This window comes from Bombina bombina, chromosome 12 (assembly GCF_027579735.1).
Source record: "Bombina bombina isolate aBomBom1 chromosome 12, aBomBom1.pri, whole genome shotgun sequence".
Classification (NCBI taxonomy): Eukaryota; Metazoa; Chordata; class Amphibia; order Anura; family Bombinatoridae; genus Bombina; species Bombina bombina.
The window spans coordinates 73217482-73238649 of record NC_069510.1 but is presented as its reverse complement, the minus strand read 5'-3'; the positions used below and the strand labels follow the sequence as shown (position 1 = coordinate 73238649).

At 39.3% G+C, this 21168-nt stretch overlaps 1 protein-coding gene across 1 annotated transcript in view; it reads right to left on the bottom strand.

The window, feature by feature from the left end:
- NDOR1 (NADPH dependent diflavin oxidoreductase 1) overlaps positions 1-21168 on the bottom strand; it is a 127171-nt gene that overhangs the window by 19594 nt on the left and 86409 nt on the right. Inside the window, exon 13 of the mRNA XM_053696225.1 lies at positions 18453-18571. Within this exon, the coding sequence (XP_053552200.1) occupies positions 18453-18571 (119 nt within the window). The remainder of the gene's footprint in view (positions 1-18452; positions 18572-21168) is intronic.

Here is a 21168-nt window from a genome sequence, read left to right as displayed (position 1 = left end):
GTGCCATTTAAAATAACAAACTTTTGATTGAAGAAATAAACTAAGTATAAACACACCACAGACCTCTCACAACGTCCTATCTAGTTAGTTGGAAGAGAATGACTGGGTATGACATGTGAGGGGAGGAGCTATATAGCAGCTCTGCTTGGGTGATCCTCTTGCAACTTCCTGTTGGGAAGGGAATATATCCCATAAGTAATGGATGACCCGTGGACTGAATACACTTAACAAGAGAAAAGGCAGTTACACAAACAACATTTTTACAGTGTATGTAATAGGCTAACAGAGCATTGCACCCACTTGCAAATGGATGATTAACCCCTTAGTTCAAAAAACGGATAAAAAAAACGACATAGACGTTTTTTAACAGTCCCAGCAAAATGCCACAGCTTTACTGTGGCTCCCACCTTCCCCAATAAATGTTTTTAGGCTCTTTAGAGATGTCCTGTAGCATGCAGGGGACTCCTGAGGAAAACTGGATGTCTCAGTCTGTAATTATAACTGCGCAAAAAAGCACTAAAATAGGCCCCTCCCACTCATATTACAGCAGTGGAAAGCCTCAGGAAACTGTTTCTAGGCAAAAATACAGCCAGCCATGTGGAAAAAATTAGGCCCCAATAAGTTTTATCACCAAGCATATATAAAAAACGATTAAACATGCCAGCAAACGTTTTATATAGCATATCTATAAGGGTATTACCCCTGGGAATAAGCATGATACTAGTCGTTATTAAATCACTGTATTCAGGCTTAACTTACATTTATCAGGAATCCGCAGCATTTTCTAGCATTTCCAATCCTAGAAAAACATCATAACTGCACATACCTGATAGCAGAATAAACTGCACGCCATTCTCCCCATGAAGTTACCTCACTCTTCAGACATGTATGAGAACAGCAATGGATCTTAGTTACATCCTGCTAAGATCATAGAAAAACTCAGGCAAATTCTTCTTCTAGCTCTGCCTGAGAAACAATAGCACAACTCCGGTACTATTTAAAATAACAAACTTTTGATTGAAGAAATAAACTATTTCTCACCACTTTCCTTTAACAACCTCCCTGCGCGTTGAGAGTTGCAAGAGAATGACTGGATATGGTAGTGAGGGGAGGAGCTATATAACAGCTTTGCTGTGGGTCCTCTTGCAACTTCCTGTTGGGAGTGAGAATATCCCATAAGTAATGGATGATCCGTGGACTGGATACACCTTACTAGAGAAAACTTTTTTAGCATTTTTGCTATCAGTCTGTTTAAACAGAAATAGAGCTTTTGTTTTGATTTACCTATGGAAACGATATATATTCTTTTTAAAAGTAGACAACCCAAGGTATTGATCTAGGCCCATTTTGGCATATTTGATGCCACTGTTTGGCCACCAAATACAATCATATAAAAAAAGAAAAGTTAACTTTTTCGCAAACTTTGGGTTTTTCACTGAAATCATTTACACACAACTACTGCAGTCATATTATAAAAGGTTGTAAAAGCTTCTCTGGGATCTCCTTTGTTTAGAAACGGATGACAAGCATGGCTTTGCCATTGCTTTTTGGCAAATAGAAGGTTGCTTATTGCAGCTGAGCACCATATTTCTGAAATTTCTAGCAGTGAATGGGTTAATCAGTTATCGTGTAAAGCTATATTTGTTCTAGTGTAGGGATTACCCTCCCATCTGACATCTTCCACCCTCTAATCCCCACCTGATCCCCCCAAACAGCTGTTCCCTCCTACCCCAAACCCCTGCCCCCCGTCACCACCGTCTTAGGTATTGGCATACAGTCAGCCAGTTTGCTGTTTAGGGCTTTTATTTCATTTTCTAAATATTTTTTTAAAATGTCTGTAGTGTAGGGATCCCTCCTCATCCTCCCACCTCCCTGCCCCCCCCCCCCCAAACAGCTAACTAACCCTCCCCCTACACTTACACTGAATTTTAAATTAATATAATTCAAAATTTACTTTAATCTCCTGGGCCCTTGTATCACATGACGGTTATCAGCCAATCACATACTCATATACGTATACACTGTGAACTCTTGCACATGCTCAGTAATCGCTAGTGCCTCATGAAGTGTGGATATAAAATGATTGTGCATGATTTGATAATTGAAGTATATTGGAAACTCACTAATAACTGCCTGTTCTATCTGATTCATGACAGTTTAATTCTGACTTGTGCACTAGTGTGCCTTTAAAATCCTATAATCAGCAACTGGACAGATAAACAGTCCATATGGGTTTTGTTTATTTTCATTACAGGTATCAAGGCCATGTCCATCATTTTAATGTAAAGTGATTCCAATTATTTCCTAAAACTAAATAAACATAAAAAAACACAAATAAAACGTAAAAAAATGTCAATTTACTTTTATTATGAAATTGTTGATAGAAATATCTAGGTAGGTAGCGTACACACGTCTGGGGCACTACATAAAAAGGAACTAGTGCTGCCATCTAGTTCTCTTGCTAATGTATAACATTGTTGTAAAACTGCTGCCATATAGTGCTGTAGACACGTGTACGCTCCTGACCTTACCTTCCTGCTCTTCTAAAAAGGATAACTCGAAAACAAAGAAAATTTGATAATAGAAGTATGATGGAAAGTTGTTTAAAATTGTATGTTCTGAGAACTTCCGGTGGGCGGGCGGTGCTGCTGGTAGCCGGGAAGAGGAGCTCCGCAACCACAGCTTCTCTAAAGGTTACTAGTAGTGCGCATTAGACCCTAAAAGCTGGCTGGCATTAACAGGAACATACCAAACCTGTCCGGCGACAACGCAGCAAGGAGTCCTTCCATTGGGCTTCCTTTATCGGCAAGCTCACACACTTAAACAGCGCCACGTGGGCACAGCAGAATAGCTGGAGGGGAGAACAAATCCAGTCCGGACAGCAGATCCTAGCTCCACGGGGATAGATCTACCTATCTGGACCCTCAGACTGATACCGGAGCCCAGACTGGCCACATAGCGAAAGAGGCTGCACGGACAAGTGCACAGAAAGAGGTGCGTCGCCATCTTGGGAAAACGGTTAAGTAGCAATACATGCAGCAACAAATACACGCTGCTACACTCAGACTGTCACATAGCTGCAGGGGGACAAAAAATGGATAGAGATCAGGAGGGATAAACTGCCAGTGATCAGAATACGCCTTTTATCCCGGACCTGCTACTATATCCAGCACACGAAAAAGGGCAAAGGAGACCCTTACATGAGAAAGAACTTAACTTTATAACCCTGCAGCAGGCACATTTGTTTTCCCCCTGAAAGGTTATATCCCTATGGCATGGCACATTAAAGTAAAGGCCTGAAGACCCCCCCCCAATCCTCACAGACCCTAATTTAAGTTACAAGTGAACGACTTCATAAGCATTCTGGGACACAGAATCATAGATGTGTAGTTACTTATCATATTCTACTTGCTTAGCCTGTATGCAAAAATATTATACTATAAGAAAACAGACAAAATGGAAAGAAAGGAGCAGATAAGCGCCAAAAACAACTGGCAGAGGCGAATGCTGTACAAGCCACACAAACTGAATCAGCAGAGGGAGCAACACAGGAAACCCACCGGATTGTAGCAAAGCTATCTGCTCTGTTCCTCCCTAAAATAGAGCAGCTCCGGACTGGTCTAGATACCCTCTCTACAGACTTCAAATCTTTTTCAGCAAGACTGGGCATAGTGGTGCAGAGGGTGAGGATGGAGAGGATAGGCAAAGAGAAACTTCTAACTCCATCCTTAACCTCCAAAATCAGAATAAACTCTTACAACTTAAACTGGGCGATCTAGAAAATAGATAGAGGAGGAACAACACTCGTATAGTGGGACTGCCTGAGAACATTTCCGCCAGGGCGTTGTTAGATTTTGCAGAAAATACACTGCCGAGCCTCCTGAAGATCGGCCAAACCAACATTCCATGTAAAGCAGAGCGGGCGCACCGAGTGGGGAGGGAACCCCAGCAAAATGCAGCTCGCGCCAAGCAATGATTCAATACCTGAATTTCCAAGATAAAACAGTACTGTTAAGAGCATACAGGCAGGCTCCAGAAATCACGTATGAGGGGAGAAGACTTTACATGTTTCAAGACTACTCAGCGGAGGTGGCTAAGAAGAGAAGGGAGTTTTCCCCCTGTTGCAAAACATTGATGGAACAGGGAGAATCAGTTGCCTTACAATACCCAGCACGCCTGAGGCTGCACACATCATCGGGCCCGAAGGTCCCAACTGCAAATGTTTATGGATAGACATAAGCGCAGAGAAGACCGACAGCCAGAGGTAGACCGAAAGGAAACACTGGAAACCTGAAAGGAATCCCAGAATGAAAGAGACGACCATCTTGGACAAACTATCTAAGTTTTAACTAAGTTTACCAAGTTATACACAAGAACTCAAAATGGCATAGATCCCATTAAACAAATATCCTTGGCACTAAGGGGGGGGGGGCTGTTATAGGGGAATTGAATTTTGTATTTTGTGTGTTGTTCAGAATTTACTGGTTGTCAATTTACTGCATTGTTTTCAGAAAAGGTACAATCTGTGTGTTATAACTCTTTATCTTGTTAGCAGTTGTCATCTCTACTAAGGAGTGGGTAGGGGGATTGCTGTTGCTTTGCTTGAAATAGAACTTGGATATCACCTCCCTGGGGTGCCAAACTCTAAGTACTACTGTTACACAATACGGATAATACACTAGGCCAGGGAATCTCCTACAATTACGCTAACACCCACACACCTACAAGTGATAACATTCTGCAGAAAATGAAAATAATATCCTGGAACGTGGGGGGCATTACGTCCCCCATTAAAAGAACAGCAATACTCCAATATCTAAAAAAACAGCATGCTGATATTGCAATCTTACAGGAAACCCACTTGAATCCTGCAGAACACCAGAAACTGCAGCAGAGATGGGTGGGACAGGTACTCTACACGACATATGAAGAACGTAGAGCTAGAGGAGAGGCGATTCTCTTAAACAAAAACCTAGACTGTAAAATAGAAAAGACCATCTCTGACCCAGAGGGTAGATTCATATTTCTAAACATCTATGGTCCGCACATCAAAAAGAAGGAATTCTAGTCAGCACTTAGCACCATTCTATTAAACTTCACAGACATATCAATTATTATGGGTAGGGATTTTAATATTGCACCACAAACGACATATAAGCAGACCCCCCACAAATGCCAGGAGGGACACAATTATTTTCAGGAAATGTATCCACTCACTAGCAGTTACGGATATTTGGAGAGATAAAAACCCAGAAGCAAGGGAATACACGTGCATCACACCAGCCAAAGACACGTCAGGTATTGACTTATTTCTATCTTCGCATACCTTGGGGCCAAAAATCAAGGATGTAGCTATAGATGTAACTACTCTATCTGATCATGCACCAATCTCACTTCAGTTACACAATAACAGGAGAGAAGGGAGGATATGCAAGTGGGTCTTTCCTAAATACCTAAATTGTGACCAAAATTTTAGGCGCCTCCTGACGAGAGAATGGGAGGCATACGATTCCATAAACCAACAACATAGAGACACGACTTTGCTACATTGGGAGGCAGGGAAGGCGGTGCTAAGGGGGGTAATCACCTCATATGTGGCGGGTATGCTCAAAAAAATAGAGGGTGACAGAAGAGACACTATTGAGAAGGGTATTGAATGCTAGAAATAAATATTTGAGGAACCCAACCAACCTGACGCGACAGAAATATAAACAAATCAAAACAGAGAGAGACATGACGATACAACAAGAAGCTATACGGACAATGACAGCTTTATAAGCTAAATACTACAGACACGGCAATAAAAAGGGTAAATTACTGGCTAGAATTACAAAACTTACGAAGCCTACTAATATCATAACCACCATAAAACAGAACACTATACATACAAACACCATAGATATTCAAAAGGCATTTACAGATTATTATACCAAATTGTACCAAAGCCAGACAGTGGATACTTCCCAACGAGATAATTTCTGGGACGCCCTACCTCACCCAAAAATCACTGATGACAACCTACTGACCCTAAAAGTACCCATATCGGTCCAAAAAAGTACTAAAAGAGCTGCCACTGGAGAAGACCCCGGGGCCTGATGGCCTCCCAGGGGAATTTTATAGAATTCTACAAAAAGAAATTGCGCCCACCTTGACTAATCTTTATAACGGAATAAGGTCAGGGACAGTCAACGTATCCCAATGCTTTAAAGCAGCGCAGATTTGTGTTATACCTAAAGCTAAGACCCCCTCCTCCCAATTTCGCTCATGAACACAGATTACAAGCTGCTCACAAAAATCTTTGCAAATAGGCTGGCCAAAGAACTCCCTAGTCTAATCCATAAAGAGCAAACAGGATTTGTTAAGGGTAGATCCGCGGTAACCAATATTAGAACGCTGCAATTTATACTAACTCAATTCTGGAATAAGCAGGATAACAGACAGGATAGTGGATAAAGGATACGGCACCTGACACATGTGCCCTACTGGTTGATGCCAAGAAGGCTTTCAATTAGGGTCCTGTGAGACCACCTCTTTCACACTTTAGACATGCTTGGCATAAAGGGAAGTTTCGCAAACACCGTTAAAGCCCTTTATTCGAATCCACACGCCTCAATCTTAGTAAATGTAGAGGCCACCCAGCAATTCCCACTCATGAGAGGCACAAGACAGGGATGTCCCCTGTCCCCCTTATTGTTTGACATAGCCATAGAACCCCTGGCTATTAAGATCTGTGTGGAGACAGAGGGGCTCAGTGTAGGGAGGATAAGGTGCCATTTGTCCCTGTTTGCAGATGACATGGTCCTGTATATACAGAACCCCACGGCTAATCTTCCTCAAATTATGCAGATTATTGAACAATTTGGAAACATATCAGGGTATAAAGTTAACACTGATAAATCAGAACTGTTGTGGTTACATTCGCAGACTCCTACCCCAACTTTGCGTATAACTTTAAAATAATAAAACATACCTTTACCTATTTAGGGATTAAACTCTCGGCTAATCCAAATCACTGGTATCCCCTAAATTATAAACCTAAAATCAAGGAATTGCAAGATCTCGTGTCTCGATGGACTAAGCTGCCTTTGTCTATCTCTGGTAGGATAGGACTTATTAAAATACTATTCCCCAAAATACTATACTTGGTCCAAATGATACCGTAGGTCATACACAAAACAGATCTTAAATTCCTGAACAAGACATTATACTCCTTCATATGGAAGAACACTAAACATAAAATACATTCACACAGGATGAGAGCATCAGTAGATTCTGGGGGCTTAGCGGTTCCAAACCTGGAATATTATAGCTGGGCCACCCAGGTGAGATATGTCCTTGACTGGCTGGCGGGACAAAACCATTTCACTCTTCCAGAATTTGAAGAACAGACAATCAAACCATGGTCACTTAGAGCCATACAACAGATGACACAGCAACAGGGGAATAAGCTGCTTAGTAATAACCCGTTGATGCAACACCCATTACTGGCATGGAGAAAGACCTGCAGGAGACTCAGGTTTCATAATCAGATCACAAACTACCTTCCCTTGCAGGGAAACCCCGAGTTTCGAGCGGGCATCAACACTAAAGCCTTTCAATTATGGAAAGAGAGGGGACTACATTCGGTAGCACAGGTCATGAGCAACTTAGAACCCAGGGTTAAAATATTTGCGCAAGTGCAAACGCAATTCCATCTTCCACGCACTCATCACTTTGCCTACTTGAAGGCAAAACACTATATTAATAGCTTGTTACATAAGATAGAACTCACAGAACCTAAACATACTGTCAACAAACTGCTAACATTGTCTGCTCAGGGCACGACTGCTATTTCTCCGATATATGGGGCACTTGTGGCTGACACGGACAGAGACACATTGACTCATATCAGTGAAAAATAGACAGAGGAACTAGGGACGGTAATCTCAACTGAGATAATCCAACAAAGCATCCAAAAGACAAGAGCAGCTACCCTAGCTGCTAATACAAGAGAATCCCACACTAGGCTACTTGAAAGAGCATATACTACACCACTGAGGTATAGAAAATGGGTCCCCCAGGCATCAGGATGCTGTCCGAAATGTCATAGAGCGGAAGCCAATTTACCACATATGATTTGGAGATGCCCAAGGTTGTACAAATTCTGGGGCATGTTGACACACTGGCTGAACGCCACACTTAGCATAGACCTAGAATGCTCCCCCCAGATGATAAAATGCAAGAAAACAGAGGGGCGCCTCATGTGTGGTATAATCATAAAAATCCTTTTAACTTTATAAAAAGTTTTTATGCCTGATGAAACGGTTTTAAACCGAGAAACGCATTGCATTTGTGGGGTGTCATTGTTAACCCTTTTATCCACTTATCACAACAACTGCTGTGTTGTTGTTTTTTAATTCTGTTTTTTAATAAATAGCTATATTTTATTCCAAATGCACTCTGAGTGGATTTCTCTTCCTACCTTTTGCCTTTGCTGAATGTTCACTGGGACCTATACTCCTGCACAACTAAGAATCTACACCTAGGGTGAGCTGTTACACCTGCCTCAAATTTACAGCCTGCCTCTACCAGCACATAAGTGTGCTACAGGAGTATGTGAGTACCAATTTGCATCATCTAAGAGATATTGCCGGTTATACCTTTAATGGTCTGCACATGTAGTGCTTTCTTTTTGTGTTTTCTAATCTCTCACCAGCTACACAGTATTGCCTGGAGGGTGAGCTGTCACACCTATCTGAAATTGCAGTTGTCTCTACCAGCACATAGGTGTGCTTCAAGAGTATGTGAGTACTCATTTGGCTCCATTCTGTTTGTTCTGTATCATACCATCTGATTATACCACACATGAGGCTCCCCTCTGTTTTCTTGCATTTTTTCAGCTATACCCGGACCAGTCGGTGAGGAGGAGGCAGCCCACACAAGAACATTGTATATCCCTTCTTCTCCGGTCATCCGGTCACACATTTCTAAGAAAGACTTTGGTCTCTGTGTTATCCTTTATTCAAAGATTTCAAGGTTTTATATATTTTGGTTCTTGTGATGTATGAATTACTCTGTATTTTCCATGCATAGTGATTTATTTTTGCACTGATTTATCCATGCACCTTTAGCGCCCCCTCCATTTGGTTGTTCCCCCCAGATGATAGTGTTTCTGTCCTATTCTGGGAATATCCCTGCTAGAGCAAATTGCTGATATATAACGTGATCCTCCAGGCCAGAAATATGGTATTTTAAAACTGTCTAAAAAGCGAACCACCAACTTTAAAAACAATTGAAGTATAACATCCATAAACAAATGAACAGGCAGACACTTTGAGGGATATGCAGGGAAGAACATCACGCTTCATGAAAAAGTGAGAGCCAGCTCTAGAGAGAAAAGGAATACAGGCCTGAAAAGGAAATGAGATACGAATAGATTGGGTTCCTAGAGACGTAGAGGGAGATGTTTCTGGACACAGGGGTTGGCACCCTGGGAGGTTGGAAGAAGAGGAGGTATTTAGGGATGGGAGTTATCGCACGTAAGTTTAATCTCCTTGTGATATGTTGTTATGATATGTTCTTACACTGTGTTTGATAGAAGATGAGCACTTGCTTAGCAGGAAATGTATTGAACGGTTAGCTACTTCTTGAATAAGGGAGAGCCCCGGGAGAGGGAAGGGGAGGGGGACTAAAGTAAAATGGAAAAGAGATGACAAAGAAAACCCGAGACAAGAAGAAGGCAAAGAGAGACATTCTATGCACCAAATTAAAGACTGACAAAATTAGACTCATATCAAAAACAGGTCATGAACCAAGCTAGTTAGTGTTTGGCGTATGCCTCAAAGATTCAGCTCACCAGCATAGTTATTGTGTGTTTATGTACATTGTATATTGGAAACGGTGTGTATGTTTATAACACGTCATCTCAATATAAATAAAGTTTTTTTTAAAAAAAAATTAAAAAAAAAATTGTATGTTCTATCTGAATCATTAAATAAATATTTGGGGTTCTATGTCCCTTTAACATGTGACTTGAGTTGTATAATTAAATGTCCTTGTTCTTTAGTATATATAGGAGAGACCACCAATATTAGAAGGGGGGATATGGAGGGATGTTATTTTGTAAAGTTTGGACATATTATCAGTCAACTGCGGTTCCTGGCCATAGAATTGGTCAAAAGACCAGGAAGAGGTGGTAATAGAGAAACTATCCTTAAAAAATATGAAGTGTATTCGATTTATACATTAGGAACTTTGCAACCAAAAGGACTGAAACGTGATTTTGATTAGTCTCTGTTGCTTTAAGAGACGGGTTCCACTTTCACATTTTGGTTCCCTGATTGTATTTTATATAACACTAGATGTTGCCCGCGGCTTTGCTCGCGTGGATTTTGTGATTTGTAAAAAATAGTGAAAAACACGACCACTTGCAATGACGTGTGCCCTCACGTGTGTGCCTGTTCGGGTTGCACGCTCGCTGACATGAACTTTTGTGATTTTTCATTCATTCTCAGTGTTTCTTATACATGGGCACCAATCAGCTAAGTTGTGGGTGGGGCGTTCATCCGGCACATCAAAAATATATTATTATTATTCTGTTTACAATTGCTTTAATACTAACTACTACTAACTGACGTTAGGAGCAATAAATTTGGCATGTAAACTTACTTCATAATGACGATTTTAAATTATAATTTTTACTTTTCTAACATATTCAGCATTTGCAATATAGGTATCCTCATAAATCACCCCCCTTAAGTGGATTTTCGGGAAATGGTAAAACACGTGTTTCTTTATTTTTAAAGGAGAATCTAAATACTCATAAAAAATTCACCCCCTTAGGGATGTAATTTGCAAAAATCCTTCCTTAGTGGGTGCCTATGTCATAAAAACAACGTACCTTCCAAATTTCAAGTTCCTAGGTTAAACGGTTTAAACTGGGCGTTGATGAGTCAGTCAGGACTTCTTTATATATATAATTATATATATATATTATATTTCCCCTATATTTTTGAGTTATTTTGTAACTATGTCTCTCCTTATAGCAGATTTGGTGTATGTAACCTTTTTTCAAATTTCTTTTTTTTAACTTGAATGCTTTTAATTTTTGACTATGAGATGGCAGCATTACATTGCCTGTACTGAATAACTGAACTGCGAGCAAAGAAGTGTAAATTGTATACGGCCACTAGATGGCATTAAAGGGATAGAAAGGTCAAAATTGAACCGTGCATTGGTACTTTTCAATTTTAAAGGGACAGTCTAGTCCAAAATAAAAACTTTCTTGATTCAGATAGAGAATGTAATTTTAAACAATTTTCCAATTTACTTTTATCACCAATTTTGCTTTGTTCTTTTGGTATTCTTAGTTGAAAGCTAAACATAGGAGGTGCATAAGCTAATTTCTATGCCCTTGAAGCCCTCTTCTCTCAGGGCATTTTGACAGTTTTTTCCACTAGAGGGTGCTAGTTCATGTGTGTCATATAGATAACACTGTGCTCATGCACGTGGAGTTCAGGTGAGCCAGCTCTGATTGGCTAAAATGGATGTCTGTCAAAAGAACTGAAATAAGGGGGCAGTTTGCAGAGGCTTAGATACAAGGTAATCACAGAGGTAAAAAGTGCATTTATATAACTGTGTTGGTTATGCAAAACTATGGAAAGGGTAATAAAGGGATTATCTATCTTTTTAAACAATAAAAATTCTGGTGTAGAGTGTCCCTTTGGGTAGAAGTATTTTAGCAGTGTACTTCCATTGGTAAAATTGCTTCTAGTAAATTGTAGTTTTGCAGCGGCGCATGCACCATTATTCAAGCTCAGAGAGCTGCTGGTGGTGTGTATGGTGCTGTGAAGACTTAATTTGTGTCACACGAGCCACTGCTGACTTTCTAAGCAGCTCTGGTAATTGAATACTGGGGCACGACCCACAAAGCATATGTACGTATGCTGCTGAAAAACAGTAATAACGTTTACGAGAAGTATTTTTGCTAATGGAAATATATTGCAAAAATGCGTCCCATGCACATTTCAAATTTTATATTTCTTTCTCTTTAAATGTGTGATACTATTTAAGTGAACACTGACTTGTGTGTTTTTACTATTATTAGTAGTTTAAACAGTGCATATGAATAGACCTGTCTGGTTGCCAACCGCAACCAAATTTCCTTTATGGCAAGTCAAATGTTTAAATTACTGGCCTAAATGGCGATCTCGCATTTTTTTTATTTTTTTTTAAGCAGGACGGATAAATTTAGCTTAGCAATGTCACCGCAGATGCACTATTTTTTGGGGAGCACAATACTAGTGTGTTCCTGATATTAGCGATGTGACACGGCAGACACACTATTTTTGTTGGGAGCACAATACTAGTGTGTTTTGGATATTAGCGATGTGACGAAGTGCCTTAAAGCATAAAAAGCATAAGATGTATGCATTGTGAACTTATGCAACCCTGTATGCTGTCGTAACTATGAACCATTAAAATATTTCACTTGAAACTACCTTGCATGTGGATCTGCTTCTTATTCTGTGGCAACTAATTTCTGAAACTTGGGAGGCTTCCTGACCCACTGCGTGCTGATAGTATCCTGCCCTATCAGGTTCCCTAAGCCGGTCACGTGACCTTGTAAATGAGGTGCCTTACCTGTGGAGGTGTAAAACTTTGGCGTCTTCCGTGTGCCCGAGATCTGGTCAGTTAAAAAAAAATGAAGCCGTGGGAGAGAGTTCTGGGAGTGGGTGGCAGAGAAGGGGGGAATACTTTTCCAAAACGGATCTGGGAGGGGGAGGGGGGAGGGTATGGAGGGGTGGGGGCAGCTACACTACAGAAAAAGTAGGTTTTATTTGAAAAAAAACCCCATTTGTTTGAACAGTGGGTACTGGCAGACAGCTGCCAGTACCCAAAATGGTGGCAAATAGTTAGTGGGGGGAGGGTTACAGAGCTCTTTGGGGGGATCAGGGAGGATGGGGGCTAAGGGGGTAGCCTACACAGCAGAATATGTATTTTTTATTTTTTTTAAAAAGCCTTTTATTTCAGTACTGGCAGACTTTCTGCCAGTACTTAAGATGGCGGGACAAATGTGGGGTGGGGGAGGGAAGAGAGCTGTTTGAGAGGGATCAGGGGGTGGGATGTGTCAGGTGGGTGGCTGATCTTTACACTAAAGCTAAAATTAACCCTTCAAGCTCCCTACAAGCTACCTAATTAACCCTGTCACTACTGGGCATAATACAAGTGAAGTGCGCAGCGGCATTTAGCAGCCTTCTAATTACCAAAAAGCAATGCCAAAGCTATATATGTCTGCTATCTCTGAACAAAGGGGATCCCAGAGAAGCATTTACAACCATTTGAGCCACAATTGCACAAGCTGTTTGTAAATAATTTCAGTAAGAAACCTAAAGTTTAAAAAAAATTTGGGGAAAAGTTAACAATATTTTTAATTTGATCGCATTTGGCGGTGAAATGGTGGCATAAAATATACCAAAATGGGCCTAGATCAATACTTTGGGTTGTCCGCTAAAGAAAATATATAAATGTCAAGGGATATTCAGGGATTCCTAACAAATATCAGTGTTTCAATGTAACTATCGCTAATTTTGAAAAAAAAAAAAATGGTTTGGAAATAGCAAAGTGCTACTTGTACTTATTGCCCTATAACTTACAAAAAAAAACAAAGAATATGTAAACATTGTGTATTTCTAAACTCAGGACAAAATTTAGAAACTATTTAGCATGGGTGGTTTTTGGTGGTTGTAGATGTGTAACAGATTTGAGGGGTCAAAGTTAGAAAAAGTGTGTTTTTTTCCATTTTTTTCATCATATTTTTTAAAAAAAATTTATAGTAAATTATAAGATATGATAAAAATAATGGTATCTTTAGAAAGTCCATTTAATGGCGGGAAAAACTGTAAATAATATGTGTGGGTATAGTAAATGAGTAAGAGGAAAATTACAGCTAAACACAAACACCGCAGAAATGTAAAAATAGCCCTGGTCCCAAACGGTCAACAAATGGAAAAATGGTCTGGTCACTAAGGGGTTAATAATCAAATCCAAGAAACAGCAGCACCTTGCTTCAAGTTATATCTTTATTGCAGAGACAAGTAACAAAATTGCAACGTTTCGGGGGACAGGATGTGATATACACATGCATGATTAAGGGGTTGTCCCCCGAAACGTTGCTATTTTGCTACTTGTCTCTGCAATAAACATATAACTTGAAGCAGTCAAGTCAGTTTTTGCGCGTTAGACGCATTGTTACTAATGAGGAAACTGCTAGGCTAAGACTAATTAAGATGGGCCAAAAAATTGTGGATAGGGGATACCCCAGGGACTTCATAAAAGAAGAGATGGAGAAAATATTAATGACCACCAGGAACACAGTCTTTACACAAAATGACAAGTCTAAAAAGAATAATGATAGACTTATTTTTGTGCCACAGTACTCAAAACAAAGTATGGAGGTACAGAAAATTGTACGCAAACATTGGCATGTACTAAGGAAATGCAATCCTAATATAACAGAATTTAATGACATGCTTATGCCTGCATACAAACTTAACAGCAGTCTCCGTGATAGGCTTATCAGAGCAGACATTGGCCCTTCATCTGTTTCTAAACAAACATATATTACTGAGGTATATAAAGGATGTTATCCTTGCTTGCAGTGTTCAAGCTGCAATTCTATGATTAAGGGATCCCAATTCTCCCACCCCCTCACAGGAGATAAATTTAATATAAGAGGTATAATTTGAAATACGCTATTTATATGATAAAATGCCCATGTGGGCGTACCTATGTTGGCGAGACCACCAGGATGGTCTGAGATAGAATTGTGGAACATAAAAGTAATATTCGCCGTAAGGTATTAACATACCCTGTGGTCGGTCATTTTTTAGAGGCAGGCCATACAATTAGCCAACTGCGGTTTTAAATTATTGACCACATTGAGAGACCTAGGAGAGGGGGTTATTGGGAATTGAGGCTAAAACAAAAAGAAGCCTTTTGGATGTTCAAGCTAGACACTTTATTCCCAAATTAACAAGGAAATTGACTTGTCCATCTTTTATTAAATCCTGATTTATTTTTGGTGCTAGATAGATAAATTGTGAAATGTATTCCTGATCTCTTTTTGATTTAATTGTTAAAAAGTTTATTATGATAACATTGTAAAAGTTATGTTGCTGCTCCAAATGTGTTATTCTAAATCTGTTTTTAAATGATGTGTAATTATGAAATTTAACCACTAGGTGGAAGTATGCTCAGGTGTGCTCAAGAGTATTGAGCACTTTTGGGTTAATTAATTGATGTGATGTACACATGCATGATTAAGGGGTTGTCCCCCGAAACGTTGCAATTTTGTTACTTGTCTCTGAAATAAACTTGAAGCAAGGTGCTGCTGTTTCTTGGATTTGAGTTTTTGCTGGGGAGTTGGCCAGTGGCTCCTGACAGCTTGCACCGTTCATAATTTTTAGCTGCTATACCTACAGAGGACTGCTATATTAACAATGTCAGTGAACCCTTTAAACATTTGAGTGCTAAGCACTTTCCCACCTGGGTGCTAAGCACATTTGAGGGTTTTTTAATTTTACATTTTTTAAAATAGTTTTATTTTTTACTTTTTTTTCTTTTCTTTTCAGATCCCCAAGACTTATACCGTTGGAAAGGTTAGGCGATTACCTTTCCAACGGTGGGTCTTGGGGGTCTGTAGCTGCTTAGATGCCTAAGATACAGGCTTCTAAGCAGCATGCCCCCTTTCCCTATATTGTCCATTGTCTTTTTTTTAAAAAAAAGTTGCGCGGTGACGTCATCACGTCATTACGCGACGTCACCACGCAAAACGGGAAGCCCCGGCGATGCCTGTCACTCAACAGGCACGATCGCCGGGGTAGGAGCGGGTGGGAGCCCCCAGATCTCCCTTAAGGTGGGAGAGTGCTAGCGACGGCTCTGAGTCGTCGTTAGCACCTGAGTGAGAAACTCTGCAACGGCTCAGAGCCGTCGTTAGCACTCAAGGGGTTAAAGAAGAAGAAGGTAGATGATGCAGAAGAAAGCAAAAGAGCTTGAGCTGTCAATACTTGGTGCGTTTTTCTGATTGCGAGTTTAACTACCCAGAGCACATGTTAACTTAAAGGGACAGTCTACTCCAGAATTGTTATTGTTTAAAAAGATAGATAATCCCTTTATTATTCGTTTGACAGACGTGCATTTTAGCCAATCAGTGCTGACTCATAAATATCTCCAGAGGAGTGAGTGCAATGTTACCTATATGGCACACATGAACTAGTGCTGTCTAGCTGTAAAAAACTGTCAAAATGCACTAAGATTAGAGGCGGTCTTCAAGGGCTTAGAAATAAGCACATGAGCCTACCTAAGTTTGGCTTTCAACAAAGAATACCAACAGAACAAAGCAAATATGATGATAAAAGTAAATTGTAAAGCTGTTTAAAAGTGCATGCCTTATCTGAATCATAAAAGTTTAATATTGACTAGACTGTCCCTTTAAGTTTCAACAATGTTTTATGAACATAGATCAGGTAGTCCTTTTTTTGAGTTTCATACAATGAATGATGCTCAATTACTTGTTTTTTTAATGTTATATTTGCTTTGAAAGCAGTTTTTGGTAGTGCCTAAGGTATCAATCCTTCAAAGTATAAAATTGCACTATTGCTCTGTTTCATGATTGCATCATTGGACCAATCTCACGAATGTAAACACAAATAAAGAATACAACTTTGTGAGGTTACAATAACAAGCTTTACTGTATCTTTTTTTTAATGTAACATGCACACTACATGCAGAAACGCACAGGCGATTACATTTTCTTGCAGGCTTGTATTTTTTTAAGTTACTTGCCCAGTGGGCTAGAAGAGTTTTTTGGATAATCATAGGCCCGTTTTAACTACTGAAAATATAAGTGTAAAGGTTTAGTTTCTATAAAGTAATGGGCACCGCAATGTTTTACCTAGTTATCTGTTTGTGCAAACAAGGCTGTGTGGAATTCTTTTACATATTCCACACAGCCTTGTTTGCACAGTCTCTTTTATCACCTGATTTATATCTGTTTCTAATTGTCTTCAGCAGGGGAAACAGATAAGGGGTAACTTAAGTACAAACATGGCGACACCCATTACTTTATAAAAACTCAGTGGAATTTACAAAACTAAAAAAATTCAGAGTTAATTTACAGGGGAACAAAATAAATAATTAAAGTATAATGCAACATTTAACTACATATAATTAAGCATTTTTTATTATAATCTGATACTGTTTAATATCCCTTTAAGGGTTATAGTTGTCATTTTTGTTTTCTCACATTGCTTTCAGTTTTTGTCTGAAGTGTGAGATTTGTACTGGGCTCTTATATATGATAATGATAGTAACGCCCACTAGCGAAACTGTGGAAAACATAGGTGAGGTGATGGTCAGTTAATTTCACAACACTATCTCACATTTACATGGAGGCACTCACGAGCTCACAAGCATCTATCAATCAAGGCCAGTGCATGAACTTAGTGCTAATGAGCTACAGTACAAGAGATAAGCTAACCAGAGGGTTATCAAGGGGTAAAAAGTAATGAAAATTTTGCAAACCAAATGCTTTTAATCTATTTTTCTATGCGCATATTATATATCAGCAATTAAAGGGACATTAAAAGTCAAAATTAAAAGTCCCTTGTTCAGACAGAGTATTTGATTTTAAGAGACTTTTCAATATACTTCTATTATTAAATTTACTTTGTTCTGTTATTCTTTGTTGAAAAGCATACCTAGGTAGGCTCAGTAGCAGCAATACATTACTACTGGGACCTAGCTTTCTGGTTGGTGGCTACACACATATGCCTTTTGTCACTGGCTCAACAGATGTGTTCAGCTAACTCCCAGTAGTTCATTGCTGCTCTGTAGCTGAGTTTGTAGGGGGTTAAACACATAAGGGTTGATCATAATACTTTTAAAAACAAAAACGTATCTGGGAGTTTTTGTAGATGAATCATTTAAGTGAAAATTTTATAAAGGATTGTGATTATATATATATAAATATATAAAATATATGAGTGTGTGGTATGTATGATGTATGTAGATATAAAAGAGACTCTGCACTGATCAAGTTGCAATCATCACTGTGTAGCAGGTTGCAGGGTCAGTTCTACAGAATGCTCTCCAGCTTTTCTGGGAGCAGAGAAAAAACCCCCCAAAAAAACCATTTGCAATAAATCGCACTAAAAGCTGGCAAAATAAATAAATGATAGTACAATGCAAAGTTGTTGTTTTTTACCACACTCAAACATTTTATGATAAATTAAATTGTGACGCAGCTTCCTAATACCAAGACGAATATTAGATTGTAGGATTTGTGCTGTATAAACATAGAGTTTTAATGTATCCTATGTCCGTTTGCTGCAGAAGCGGATGTCTCTCATGAAAAGCACAGATCAGACGTCCCTACCACAAGTTTAACCATACACGTGTGCTGCTACACTGACCTGATCTCGAGAGAACGCCGTAATCAGCTCCAGGAATCCTTTTTTCACCAAATCTTCCCATTCTTCATGGAAGTAGAAGTCTTTTGATTCACCCCGGCATCCAAAAAACAAACAGCTACCTAGAAAAATAGTGTGACAGTTATTCTCTTTTGAAATGGGACATTAAAGGGACAGTGAAGTCAAAATTACTTTTCATGATTCAGAGAGAGCATGCAGTGTTATGCAACTTTCCGATTTACTTCTATTAGATCATTTTGCTTTGTTTCTTTAGTATCCTTTGTTGAAAGGCATATCTAGTCATTGGCTCACCAGATGTGTTCAGCTAGTTTCAGGTAGTGCATTGCTGCTCCTTCATAAAGGACACCAAGAGAATGAAGAACATTTGCTAAAATAAGTAAATTGGAAAATTGATTAAAATTGCCTGCTCTATCTGATTCATGAGAGAAAACTTAGGGTTTCATATCGTTAAAGGGACATTATACACTCATTTTTTCTTTGCATCAATATTTTGTAGATGATCTATTTATATAGCCCATAAAAAAAAAAAAAAATGTATAGTTTTGCTTATTTTTAAATAACATTGCTCTGATTTTCAGACTCCTAACGAAGCCCCAAAGTCTTATGAGAATACCGTCAGCTACCTTCTCCAGCTTGCTCCTCTTTGTGTAAAGGGTCTTTTCATATGCAAAAGAAGGGGGAGGGGGGAGTGTCTTATTTCCCACTTGCAGTGGGCTTTCCAACTACCTTTTCAACAGAGCTAAACTTAGAACTTCTAAGTACGTTTTTAAACAGTTTTATACTGGATTTTTATATCAGTATCTGTGCATCTTATTCTTTATAGTAGTGTCTATTACATGCAGTTATATGAAAATGAGTGTATACTGTCCCTTTAAGCTGCAGGGCATAACTAAAATATATGGTTACTACTCTCTTCAAAGCAGATCTCTATTTTCTTTCATGATTTAGATAAAACAGAATTGTAATTTACTTCTATTATGAATGTAACTTTTTTCTATTCTCTTTTGTATCCTTTCTTGAAGGAGAAACAATGCACTACTGGGAACTAGGTGATCACATTGTTAATCCAATCACAAGAGGCATATATGTACAGACACCAATCAGCAGCTAGCTCCCAGCTTCTGAGCCTATCTATATATGCCTTTCAACAAAGGATACCAAGAGAATGAAGCAAAGTAAATTGGAAAGTTGTTTAAAAAATTAAAGCTCTATCTGAATCCAGAAAGAACATTTTTAAATTTAATGTCCCTTTACCTCTTTACTGGTGCTAGTTGGTGAAGCTCTGCATCCTCACACTGGGCGCCGCCATTTTGGAAGTATTGTTGCACAGTGCGACATAAGATCAGTGACACTGACGGCTTTTTGACAGCTGTGTTAGCGCGCATGATACAGAGTGGGAGCTTTAGATTTGTTGCAGTGGCTGCTTTGCTCTTTATTATTCCTGGGGCATTTTTTTATGTTATGTTACATTTAACCTGTGTATAAAAATATTACAAAAATGTCGCCCTGCTCAGCCTTGTGTATACTAACCTGATGCGCAAAATACAGCTGGGGGGGGGGGGAAAGTCAGCACTGTCACTAGCCTGAGAATGTCCATCACTTATGTAAGGATATGTGAGCTCCAAGATGACGGCACCCTGTGTGAGGTATTATTTACACACATCGACTGAGCAAGATAATACAGCGACCAATCAGGTCAATCTAATTTATTTTATCAGGTTTGTTAGTTGATAAAGAATGAATATTAATTATTATTGTTATTATTATTATCAAAAACACAAATAAAAAAGAAAATTTATGCTTACTTGATAAATGTATTTCTTTTTTGACACAATGAGTCCACGGATCATCTTAATTACTAATGGGATATTCACCTCCTGGTCAGCAGGAGGCGGCAAAGAGCACCACAGCAAAGCTGTTAAATATCCCCTCCCCTCACTCCCAACCCAGTCATTCGACCGAAGTAAAGGAGAGAAAGGAAGTAACAAGGTGCAGAGGTGTCTGAAGTTTATAAAAACCAACAACCTGTCTCACAAAAACAGGGCGGGCCGTGGACTCATTGTGTCAAAAAAGAAATACATTTATCAGGTAAGCAAAAATGTTCTTTTCTTTTTAATGACACGATGAGTCCACAGATCATCTTAATTACTAATGGAAATGAGTACCCAAGCTAGAGTACACAGATGATACGGGAGGAACAAGACATGGAACCTAAATGGAAGGCACCACTGCTTGAAGAACCTTTCCCCAAAGCCGCCTCAGCCGAGACAAAAGTGTCAAATTTGTAGAAGTGTGAAGAGAGGACAAAATTGCATCCTTGCAAATCTGTTCCACCGAATCTTCATTCTTGAATGCCCATGACGAAGCAACAGCCCTCGTGGAATGAGCCGTAACTCTCCCGGGAGGCTGCTGTCCAGCAGTCTCATATGCAAAACGTATGATACTCTTCAGCTAAAAAGAAAGAGAAGTAGCCGTAGCTTTCTGTCCCTCACGTTTTCCTGAGAAAACTACAAACAATGCAGAAGACTGACGAAAATCCTTAGTCGCCTGCAGGAAAAACTTTAAAGCACGAACCACGTCCAAATTGTGTAAAAGTCGTTCCTTCTGAGAAGTAGAATTAGGACACAAATAAGGAACAACAATCTCCTGATTAATGTTCCGAGCAGAAACTACTTTAGGAAGAAATCCTAATTTAGTA